Source organism: Pollachius pollachius, assembly GCF_949987615.1.
Source record: "Pollachius pollachius genome assembly, chromosome: 16".
Taxonomy (NCBI): domain Eukaryota; kingdom Metazoa; phylum Chordata; class Actinopteri; order Gadiformes; family Gadidae; genus Pollachius; species Pollachius pollachius.
The window spans coordinates 4,175,881-4,188,195 of NC_136949.1; the positions used below are offsets into that span (position 1 = coordinate 4,175,881).

General features: G+C 51.3%; 2 protein-coding genes across 2 annotated transcripts in view; both read left to right on the forward strand.

Annotated features, from left to right (window-relative positions):
* Window positions 1–914, forward strand: part of LOC307088330 (uncharacterized protein) — a 3,374-nt gene extending 2,460 nt beyond the window's left edge. The window contains exon 2 of the mRNA XM_079754182.1: window positions 444–914. Coding sequence (XP_079610308.1) covers window positions 444–603 — 160 coding nt within the window. The 3' untranslated portion in view covers window positions 604–914. The remainder of the gene's footprint in view (window positions 1–443) is intronic.
* A 2,348-nt stretch (window positions 915–3,262) lies between these two features.
* On the forward strand, window positions 3,263–11,258 carry chrna2b (cholinergic receptor, nicotinic, alpha 2b (neuronal); the record flags this gene model as incomplete). The annotated part of the gene is made up of 6 exons (XM_079754181.1): window positions 3,263–3,382; window positions 6,905–7,056; window positions 7,860–7,904; window positions 8,257–8,366; window positions 9,470–10,715; window positions 11,133–11,258. The coding sequence occupies exons 1-6, from the start codon at window positions 3,304–3,306 to the stop codon at window positions 11,256–11,258; spliced, it is 1,758 nt and encodes a 585-aa protein (XP_079610307.1). The 5' UTR covers window positions 3,263–3,303.
* Window positions 11,259–12,315: the final 1,057 nt, after the last annotated feature.

The window sequence follows — 12,315 nt, forward strand, 5'->3', positions numbered from 1 at the left end:
TCTCCAGTCTCACCCCCCCCCTCTCTCTCTCTTCTCTCTCTCCCCTCTTCTCTCTCAAGTCTGTCCCCTCTCTCTCTCTTCTCTCTCTCCAGTCTCACCCCCCCCTCTCTCTCTCCCTTCTCTCTCTCCCCTCTTCTCTCTCAAGTCTGTCCCCTCTCTCTCTCTTCTCTCTCTCCAGTCTCACCCCCCCCTCTCTCTCTCCCTTCTCTCTCTCCCCTCTTCTCTCTCAAGTCTGTCCCCTCTCTCTCTCTTCTCTCTCTCCAGTCTCACCCCCCCTCTCTCTCTCTCTTCTCTCTCTCCAGCCTCCCCCCGCCTCTCTCTCTTCCCTCTCTCTCCAACCTCTTTCCAGCCTCTCTCTCTCCCTCCCCCTTCCCCTTACCTCCTCGGAGCCCTCTCTTCACCCAGCGGGGCTGACTGGCGTCTGTCTGTTTTTCCCGCCTCAGGATCCGAGAGGAGCTGGCGTCCTTTGAAGGTCTGCGCCGTGGCGTGGTCGACGCCGCCGGCCGCCTGGAGATCGCCGTGCCCGCCCTGCAGGCGTCCTTCACCAGGAAGATCGGGAACGCCGCGCTCAGGAACACCGCGCTCCGGCGCCACCGCGGCTAAGGGAGCAGGGAGAGAAGGAGTGGAAGGTTGAGCGAGTGACTGAAGGCGTGAGAGGATGAATGAGTGACTGAAGGAGTGAGAGGATGAGCGAGTGACTGAAGGAGGGAGTGAACGAGTGAATGAATGAATGTGTGAATTGGTGAGGAAACTAATGGGGAAGTGAGTGAGTGAATTAATGAGGGAGTGAGTGGTTGAGTGAATTAATGAGTGAATTGGTGAGTGAGTGAATGAGTAAGGGAGTGAATGAATGAATTTTAGAGATACACAATGCTAGCAAGCTCTGCCGGGAGTGAGATTGTGTTGCATCTGAATCTGATCCATATTTTGAAGATGTCTGTAAAAATGAACTGTTTAATAAATCAAAGAAACGGTTTTAACTGTTTTACCCAATGTCCCAATAGTGAGATTATTTGACCACAGCTTTTGCATTGGCCTTTGCCTTGCATCCTGCATAACGCAGTGTGCTGGTGTGGTCCAATGTGTTTGGCAACATAAAAGTGTATAACTCCGGACAGGGAGGTCGACGTTGACCTCTTTAATCACCTTGGCAGTGAGAGTACGCAACATAAAACAAAAAAAGTAAACTTTTATCCTCCATATCGCAGTTGGAAGACAAACCACCCAAGAGCACCCCAAAGCCATCACAGTACAACTTGCCAAATGTACATAAAATACAAACCCAATAAAATAACACTCTCCCTCAAAGCAGACTAACTGACTTTGAGGGAGCCACTAATCGACGCTAACTGAATTCAGTCATGCCAGGACAGGCTAGGATCACCGGCTCTCTGCTTATGACTCCTGCCCTGTCGTTCGCCAGTGAGTCCAAACAGAAACACTGGTCCTTTGGTTCGTCGGCCGCAGCGTATGAACGGCCATCTGGCATCAGGGGGCAGACCGGCCGGCCGGATGAGCTCATGACTCAAGATGTTGAAGAAGGAGCCGGAGAGTTTAGTGGACTCCCGGGAGCAATAGGACTTTGTTTTGGCTACATGATCAGTGGTCAGGAAACGAGGGGAGATTGGCTGCCTGTTGTTGGTCAGCGAGCCACATGGCTCTGTGCACTCTCCCTGGAAGGTCCAGTGAGAACCCAATTTTACTGTTTTAATACAGAATGAGTTACATGTACGGAGACGTTCAAGGTAAATGTCATCGTCACAAAGAAAAAGGAATATATACATTTTTTAAGAATCAACCAAGCGTGTTTTTATGATTAAATATAGGTCACAAAATCAATATACGTTTTACCAAAGGTTGCATCAATTTCCATTTTCATTGCTTAGAACGTCAAGGGATTCTAAACTTCCTGATTGCCTTAACCGAGACCAAGAGTGTGCAGTCAGCATACAAATTTTTCCAAGATGTGTGTGGTTGATATCTGGGGATACATCGAGTATTGTTCTGTGTTGAGCGTTGAGTCAAGTGGACAGCAGTTTGGTTAAATGCTCCCCTCTGTCTTTTCGGGGCAGTATCATACGAATTCACAGAGAAAATCTTGTGTTACATTAAGAGTGAATTCTGTCTTTCATCTTGAACATGTGTTATGTATTTGTTATGCTATTTGAAATCAAGCAAATGTTATATGCTTTACTTTTCATTATTGAGTTACCGCTTAGAATTTCAATGGGTTTATTATATGTGCATAACGTGACTATACGCGCAGATGAAATACTCCTTTATTACTTCTGCAATCACAGTAACAGATCCTGCTACCACTACATCTCATAATAAACACAGAGGGCCCTATTTTAACGGTCTGAAACGCAAGTGCGAAGCGCCAAGCGCAAGTAGCTTTGTGTGCGGTTCTATGGCGATGTCGCTATTTCAGCTGTTCTTTCCCAAATAATTTACCAAGAATTTGTGGCTAGGTAGATAAGAGAAGCAAAGTGTATGCGCGAGGTGCACAAGCAACATTATGCCTGCGCCCTTAAAATAGCATCTGAAAAACGCGCCACTGACTTTAAACCAGGTATTTCCTGGTTTGTGGCGCAAGTGGTTTCTGAAACTGCAAAATAGCACCAGGGAACGTTTGCGCCAGAACACGCCTCCTCCTTTCGCCGAACCGCCCCTTGGGGCGCAAGATCATTCCCTAATTTACCGACGCGTGGCGCAGGAGGGAAAAGAACGCTCTGCGCCAGTTGCAAACTAGCAACGATACATGCGCCAGTGATTAAGTCAATTGCGCCGGATGCAAGATAGGGCCCAGATTCCCCAGTTTCCTTTTTCCTCTACAGAATTGTCCGTTATCCTGAGGCGCGATCACGCGTAAATACGCGCAGCGTCACCATTACGCGGAGATGGTACCCATGCTGCCCTCCAAACGTATTCCTCTCCTACAGTGTTGACAGAAAGTTAACACATCGCTGCGTGACTAAACCCCCGCAAACTAAACCGGACTAAAAAATAAATAATCGGATGGTTAAAGCAACCCAAACGGGGTGCGTGTGTTTGTGTTCGTGTACAGTCCTACAGCACACACGCACCGGAGAGCTCACCCCTAAATGACGCGTCACTCCATCCACGCCCACCGAATAAGAGGCGAGATTCGTCCACTCTGCCCCCGCTTGTCCCGACGTGCCTCCCAGCAACGAAGATGACACGCTTCCATCACGTCTCTCTCTCCCTCCACGATAAGGTGTTCACCGTGACGCCACCCATCTCCGGGTATCTCCCCGCACCACCGACGCCGAGGCGGACACCATGGGACACGCAGCAGCGGGCGACCACCTGTTCTCGGTGAGGACAACCGTGCTGTGGTGCCTGCTCTTCTGCGACTCCAGTAAGTTCTTTAATCGTTTTTTTCGTTTTTTTGGCTTTTCTTTTTGGCAAAATGTTAACTCTGAAGGAATGCGAACCGTTGCCATCACGTTGAAGAATATACACGGGAAATAAGTGTCCTTAATGAGGTTTATTTGAGCCGAACCACTGACCTATAGACTCACCGGAGCACCAACATGGAGAGTTTTCCATGGCGGTGTGAGCAGGTACCCACGCGGGGTCACCCCACCTCGCGCGTTGACCCCGCGGTCGAACAGGTCCACGCGTTGCCCGTGGAGCGAAATAATTCGTTTAGGACAACTTTAGCACTTTTCTTCACGCCCTTTACCGTCTTTTCTGTGTTAGCCGTATTAATTGCGCGTCGTTGTGAACCACAGACGACACCTTTACCTCGACTGACCTGTTTGGCTAGCTCTGGACATCCGGAAGACTTTACGCGGGCGGAAGTATTCATGTGTGCGGTTCCTTTTTGAGTGATGCGCATCAGCTGTCAGTCACAGAGTCGCGCGGACGGACGAGCACGGCGTCCCCGCGCGCCCACAATTAGGAGCGCGTGCATATCAGACAATAGTCGGTGTTTATTGGCTGAGGTGTGTTGAGGTCCGCTCGCGTATGAATGTCGTTGGTTGATTAAGGACAAACCAATATCAATAATATTGCAAATAACACCCTCGCAATAATCTTTAAACAGTTTTAAGATAACCCAGGCAATTTGGATAGCGGGCATGGCTCATTATAAATAAGATAAATACAGGTAGGCTATGTAAAAAAAAAAATCCACTGATTGACATTTTTGAAGGGTGCGATAAATCACTGGAATGATTTGTATGCGTAAATGAAGGCCTGGGGTTGACCCTTTATAGCGTCGCACACTCTGCCGGGTTGTCCCATTTATAACGGCCTAATGACGTGTCACCGCTGTCCTCTCAGAGGGACCTGAGCGGCCGGGTACAGACCGAGCAGGCACGTCGTTTCACGGGCACATAGAGAGAGAGAGCGGCTCCCTTCAGTCTACGCTCGACATGCTTTCGTACTAGTATTAGTATGGTGATGGTAAGGTTGGAGGTGGAGGCCTTGCTCCCGTTTCTTTCTTTCATGTTGTCATGTAGAGGATCAGACATTATGGTAGTGGGGATATTCCCATTAAAACACACTCACACGTAGAAACACGCGCACACGCACACACACAGACGCAAACCGCACACACACTGTGTCATTGTTATTCTGCCTATTCTCCAGGTGAAAAGGGAGACTCATGTGTGACAGAATGATTCGTGACAGAGAGCGACTGGCCGGCTGACAGATGTGTGACATGTGATAGACAGATTTGTGAAACGCAGACAGATGTGTGATGTATGATAGACAGATGTGTGACAGACAGACGGATGTTTGACAGACAGACGGCTGTTTGACAGACAGATGTGTGACATGATAAACAGGTGAGTGATGGACAGGCAGCGGTGTGTGTGTGTGTGTGTGTGTGGGTGTGTGTGTGTGTGTGTGTGTGTGTGTGTGTGTGTGTGTGTGTCGGTCGAACAATGAAAAGCAGCCCTGTCTGAGAGGAGATTAGCTCACCTTGGTGTAGCTCACCTTCGTTTAGCCCCAGCCAGTAATGATGTGAATAATGGAGTCTGATTACAGGGAGAGGAGACATAATCTACCCCAGAGGGGGAAGAGGAGGGGGGGGTGAGGAGGCACACACTATCCCAGATGAGGAGGGGGAGTAGGGGGGGGGGGAGATACAGTGGGTGAGGAGTAAGGTGAAGAGGGAGGGAGGGGGGGAGAAGAGGGGGGGAGAAAGTGGGTGAGGAGGGGGAGAAGGAGGGGGGTGGGAGTGGATGAGGAAGGAGGTGTGTGGGGGGGGGGGGGGGAAGTGGGTGAGGAAGGAGGTAGATGGCCAGAGGGGCAAGGAGGTGGATGAGGGAGAGGGGGAGGAGGAGGGAGAGGGGGAGGAGGAGGAGGGGGAGGAGGAGGGAGAGGGTGAGGGAGAGGGGGAGGAGGAGGGAGAGGGGGAGGAGGAGGGGGAGGAGGAGGGAGAGGGGGAGGAGGAGGGGGAGGAGGAGGGAGAGGGTGAGGGAGAGGGGGAGGGAGAGGGGGAGGAGGAGGGGGAGGAGAAGGGAGAGGGGGAGGAGGAGGGGGAGGAGGAGGGAGAGGGGGAGGAGAAGGGGGAGGAGGAGGGAGAGGGGGAGGAGGAGGGGGAGGAGGAGAAGGGAGAGGAGGAGGGGGAGGAGAAGGGAGAGGGGGAGGAGGAGGGGGAGGAGGAGGGAGAGGGGGAGGAGAAGGGAGAGGAGGAGGAGGAGGGGGAGGAGGAGGGAGAGGGGGAGGAGGAGGGGGAGGGGGGGGGGAGAGGGGGAGGAGGAGGGAGAGGGGGAGGCAATTTCAGACCAAAAACACCAAAAACAAAACCAGACCAATTTTCAGATTGTCTGGAGGTGCGGCGGTGAAATGTTGGAGCCCCACTGAGCGTACGCATTACAGGACGGGTGTGTGTGTGTGTGTGTGTGTGTGTGTGTGTGTGTGTGTGTGTGTGTGTGTGTGTGCGTGTATGCATGCGCGTGTGTGTGCGTGTGTGCGGGGGATATAAAGGGCAGACAGTGTGAATGATGTTGTGAGGGAAGAGGCCAGCGAAGGCCAAGTGATAGCTTCAGCTTCTGAACCCGAGGGGATGCGTTACGGGGGCAGCCCGGCTCAGAAGGATCAGAGGCTTCCCCTGGTGGGGGCCAGACCGCTGGCCTCTGGTGACCCAGAGCCACCCCTTCATTACCTTCTGTATTCCTCTGTCCTTTCTCCCTTTATTCCATTCCCTCAAACGTATCTTTTGATCTTTCCGTCTCTACTTTCATGGAAGTTTAAACTCAATTTATCTGTATCCATCTTCTTCCATCCATCGCTCTCTCCGGTCTCTCCCCCCCCTCTTTCTCTCCCTCTCTCCCCCTCTCTCTATCCCTCTCTCTCTCCCTCTCTGTCTCTCTCCCTCTCTCCTGTATCCCCCCTCTCTCCAGTCTCTCCCCCTCTCTCTCTATCCAGTCTCTCCCCCCCTCTCTCTCTCTCACTCTCTCCCTCTCTCTCTCCAGTCTCTCCCCCTCTCTCTCCAGTCTCCCCCCCCCTCTCTCTCTCCAGTCTCCCCCCCGCTCTCTCTCTCCAGTCTCTCCCCCCCCTCTCTCTCTCTCTCTCTCTCTCCAGTCTCCCCCCCGCTCTTTCTCTCCAGTCTCTCCCCCCTTCTCTCTCTCTCTCTCCAGTCTCTCCCCCCCCCCTCTCTCTCTCTCTCTCTCTCTCGTCTCCCCATCTCTCTCTCTCCAGTCTCTCCCCATCTCTCTCTCTCCAGTCTCTCCCCCATACCTCCTTGGTTTCTTTCTTCTTTTCCTCCTCAAATGTACTTCAATGAAACCTTTATTCCTTCTCATGCTCATGTCGATCGTAGCTCCACGTGTTGCACCATCCTGATTGTTAGGACCACCGCCGTGACATCAGAGTCCTCACCGGGGAACCCTCTGCTCTCTCCCCCCCCCCCCCCCCCCCACAGTCGCGTGCGGCCAGGAGGTCCAGCCCCACGGCGAGGACCAGCTCTTCAAGAAGCTCTTCTTCCGCTACAACAAGTGGTCCCGGCCGGTCCCCAACGTCTCCGACGTGGTCATCGTCAAGTTCGGCCTCTCCATCGCCCAGCTCATCGATGTGGTGAGCTGTCTGTGTGTCCCCGGCTCGTCTGTCGGCCCGTCTGTTTTCCCTGCACCGCAGACAATACGGACGGACATAGAGGCAGACAGACACTGTACGTCGGTGTGTGTTGGTCTGGTTGTGTGGTTGGTTGGCTGGTTCTCTGTCTGGTGTGTGTGTGTGTGTGTGTGTGTGTGTGTTGACGTGGTGAGTACATGAATGTGTCTGTCTGTCTGTCTGTCTGTCTGTCTGCCTCTTTTCTTCTCCTAGTCTGTCTTCCTGCAGTGAAGACATACAGACTTACAGAGATGCAGACAGATAAATTGCGTGTGTGTGTGCGTGTGTGTGTGTGTGTGTGTGTGTGTGTGTGTGTGTGTTTGTGTGTGTGTGACTAGTTGGCTGTAGGTGTGTGTGTGTGTGTTGATGGGGTGAACCTATATATCTGCCTGGCTGTCTGCCTCTCTTCCTCTGTCTGCCTTTGTCTTCCTGCAGCTCGGGAAGTCAGACAGACAGACAGACAGAGATGAAGGACAGGGTCTCATCTCTATCTGTCCGTCCGCCCGTCTATCCTTTTCCCGGCAGTGGCAGCAGAACGGTGATAACTGCATTAAGTGGGACCCAACTCTACCGATAACTCTCTCGCAGTGTTCCACATCAATCACGGAACTGCAATGAAACCTGTTTCTATTGTCAAGGACTGACCCCCGCTCTGTCTCTGTAAAGACAGAGACACACTGTCCCTCTGTGTCATTCCCATCTCCATTAACGCCGTCTCCTCTCTGTCCTTCTTGTCTCTATTAACCTTGTCTTTCCGTCGTTCTCAGGATGAAAAGAACCAGATGATGACCACCAATGTGTGGCTGAAACAAGTGAGGACTAGGAACTTAAGGAAAACTCTGGTTTAAAGAATGATGCCTACATTGTTACTGCATGTTTGGCTTATTGAAGGCATTCCTCAACATGATGAGGAGCAACAATCTGTTTCTAGTGTTTGGGCATTAGATGTTATGAACCAATGCAGATTTGATAGTACTTAATGCAAAAGTTTAAATTACTTTTGAATAGAAAAATGTTTTCAGCGGTATTACAAACTTTTGAATAACATATTCAATTATCCGCATCGGTGCATAAAACCATGAAAGTGTTGGACAGTATATTTCCATAAGGAAGTGATCAGTGAAACCTGGCTAATAATGACATGTCTCTCCGTGATTCCCCCAGGAATGGAACGACTACAAGCTGAGCTGGAACCCGTCCGACTACGACAACGTGACGTCCATCAGGGTGCCCTCTGAGCTGATCTGGGTGCCAGACATTGTCCTCTACAACAAGTGAGTGAACGGAAGGACGCTTCAAAACATTCACAGATATTCAAATCATTCACAAGAATGCTGTTGTCACTTTTATACCAGTGTTTTTTACAGTTTGCATTGCACTGAAATCTGTGTTGTCTGTAATGTTTTTTAAAAATCTGATAAAGCAAGAGACTTTCGACCTTATTTTTTTTTCAGTGTTGAGATTTGCTTTAAATACCGTCTACTACCGTTCTAGCAATGACAATGGCGCCATCTAGTGGCCGATGCACCAAACCATGCGGCCCCTTCTTATTTCCAACACATTGCACAAACGTATCAATCAACAATAAAATGTGAAATTAAGATCTTAACTATGGGTTTGGTGAAGTGCATATCAGAGCGCGCTACTAAATCACACCACCACCACATTTCCCCACCAAGCTAATTAATTTCAGACTAATTAAAGTTTTACGACGTGGTTCCACTTCATTGAGCGGGTTCAATCGCGATCTGAGGGGAAGGATGAGGGGGCCTGAGAAAGATGTGATGCCAAGGATTTGTCATCCATCTGCCGCGGTCGTTATCACCGTTTAACGGGGTGAACCAGGGTGGGATGGGCCTCGATTTGGAACGAGGAACCTAAATTGATCTGAATAGGGGATCACTTAAGAACATAATGGTTCTTCCAACGGGCCGATAGGAAGTTAATTGCATCGTTTAGTCACAAACGTCACCGAAGCGCAATGCTACCAAATACATTTCTTCTTAAATGTCCTTCGCTTCTGTGCTTTTAAATAGGGGGAGGTTGTTTAACGACCTTGATTTCTCCATACTGTCATTCATTATGTTTGGGCGGCAAACACATCACCATTAACGGCATCGAAATAGGGAAAGTGAATCATTCTATCGTTTAATGTAATTGGATGAAACATGCTATGGATTGGCCTAATCCCATTGATTTAACCAGTTAATTAGGGCAAAATAAGAGCTTGATTTAACCAGTGAAGCAGTAGGGCCCTGGCGCTAGTTAACCGGTTAAATCGATCAGCTCTTACTTTGACCGGTGATGGGTCTACTCAACGTCGCCGACCTCCACGACCCCATCCTAACCTCCCTTGTTCCCCCCCTTAATCCCGCAGTGCCGACGGGGAGTTCGCCGTGACCCACATGACCAAGGCGCACCTGTTCCACACGGGCAAGGTGCGCTGGGTGCCGCCGGCCATCTACAAGTCGTCGTGCAGCATCGACGTCACCTTCTTCCCCTTCGACCAGCAGAACTGCAAGATGAAGTTCGGCTCGTGGACCTACGACAAGGCCAAGATCGACCTGGAGCCCATCGAGGTGGCGGTGGACCTCAGCAACTACTGGGAGAGCGGCGAGTGGGCCATCATCAACGCGGTGGGCACCTACAACACCAAGAAGTACGACTGCTGCCACGAGATCTACCCGGACATCACCTACTACTTCATCATCCGCCGGCTGCCCCTCTTCTACACCATCAACCTCATCATCCCCTGCCTGCTCATCTCCTGCCTGACGGTGCTGGTCTTCTACCTGCCGTCGGACTGCGGCGAGAAGATCACCCTGTGCATCTCGGTGCTGCTGTCGCTCACCGTGTTCCTGCTGCTCATCACCGAGATCATCCCGTCCACCTCGCTGGTCATCCCGCTCATCGGCGAGTACCTGCTCTTCACCATGATCTTCGTCACGCTCAGCATCGTCATCACCGTCTTCGTGCTCAACGTGCACCACCGCTCGCCGGGCACACACAAGATGCCCCTCTGGGTGCACCGCGTGTTCCTGGACCTCATCCCCCGCTGGCTGTTCATGCGGCGTCCAGCGCCGGACGGGCGGCGGCGGCGGCTGATCACGCTGCGGCGGGAGACGGGGGCGGCGGCGGCGGCGTGGGGGAGGAAGGGTCGTCGCGACGACGGCTGTGGCGGCGGCGGCGGCGGCGAGGCCCGCTGCCTCAGCACATCAGCCACCTGGCTGAAGGAGGTGGGCGCCATGGCGACGACGGCGACGGCGGAGTCCACCACGACCACGACCACGACGCTGACCACGGCGAAGGACGACCCGGAGAGGAGGTGCTACGAGGAGCTGGAGCTGGGCAAGCTGACCTCGTACTTCTCCTTCCGGCCGCCGTCGCCGCGTCCGCCCGGGTCCACGCCTCCTCCCGCTCCTCCTCCTTCTCCTCCTCCTCTCCTGCTCCCCCTGGCCAGCGGCCCCGACCCGCCGCCCTCGTGCGTCCAGAAGACGGGTTCCCTCGGCGAGGAGGCGGCGCCGGGGGAGTCGTCCTTCCTGCTGTCGCCAGGCGTGATGCGGGCGCTGGAGGGCGTGCTCTACATCGCCGACCATCTCCGCGCCGAGGACGCCGACTTCAGCGTGAGTAGAGGCCGGGCGGAGCCACGGGGGGTCTGGGCGGAGCCACGGGGGGTCTGGGCGGAGCCACAGGGGGGCTGGGCGGAGCCACAAAGTCTCACGGGACCCGATGGCATCTCTGTCTCTTTCATAACAAAACTCAATGTCATAAATGACATTGTATTCTATTTAATATATATTTTAAAATTTATATGAATAGTCTCATTATTAGCTAAGATTATTAGTTCTGTTTAGTTAGTAAGTTAGTTAGTTAGTTTAGGGGACAATTAGATTAATAGTTTAAGTGGAACCTGACACATTATCCATTTTTATGAATATTGATTTAAACAATAGCACTGGATCTAGTTGTTCCAGCAGTGTTTCAATTTGTACGATAGTCTTTTACCAATACTCAATACTTCCTCCTCCTCGACCGCACAGGTGAAGGAAGACTGGAAGTACGTTGCCATGGTGATCGACCGCATCTTCCTGTGGATGTTCATCATCGTGTGCCTGCTGGGCACCATCGGCCTGTTCCTTCCTCCCTGGCTGGCCGGAATGATCTAGAAGAGGAGGCCTCCGTCCCCAGCACCACCCCCACTGGTGACCTATGACCTCTGCTGGGGAGAATGTACGGCAGGTCCCTGGATAAGAGTTGTGTTACGCAGGCTTCACTGGTGATGGATCTGTTTCAAAAAGACCTGACCAGGATTCCGGACATAGTTGACCCCTTGAGTGTACTGGCCGGAATCTGTGGTTTGGAAACATTCCTGGACTGTGGAGGAGTTGGACCGGTCAGTGTCTACCAGGGGCCGATTGGGTGGGCAGGGGCCAACTCAGCTTATTCTTTTTGTCGACCACTTCTGGACCCTCATCATTAACATACTCACACACACCGAAACAAAAGAATTACCCCAGAAAGCCGGTCGTTCCTGTCTAGTGGCTTGGATGAAGACGTGCCCAACGGCATATCGTTTGAGTTCTCAGTGGCTGCAGCAACACCCTGGATCTCTCCCGGAGTTTTCTGTCGGACGAATGCATTGTTGTAGTGCGGTGTCTGCTTCCCTTCGTCATCTCCGTGCATCAGTGGCCTTTGACCGGGAGCGACCGGGAGCAGACAGACCTACAAACATATAGTATGTTTAGATTCTAGATTGGACCCATGACGTGCGTTGTGTACTCTTTCAACCATTGCTGAATTTGTCAGCAAGTAATAGATTTTATTTTCATTATTAATTGGGCCGGGGGTACGCTGAATGGCGAAAAATGTTGGTGAATGTGTCAATTCAATTGTTGGTAGAGATGTTTTTGTATATTAATGTCCGTTTTAAGTTATTTTCTACTTCTACTGAATGACTCACTTTGCTGCTGCTTCTGATACATTTGAGATAAATATGTATTTATTTTATTATTTTTCGGACTTATTTATTACACATTTTTATACTATACTTATCATTTAAACCAACATTTAATAAACACATGCGTTTATTAGATGTTTGTCTATGACTGCTGCTTTCACATTATTTTCCCATGCCTACATAATGAGCGATCGTATGTAGGAGGTGTGATTTATTGGTAACACAATAATTTCTGTTCACATATCTAACAAGCTATTAGGTCATGA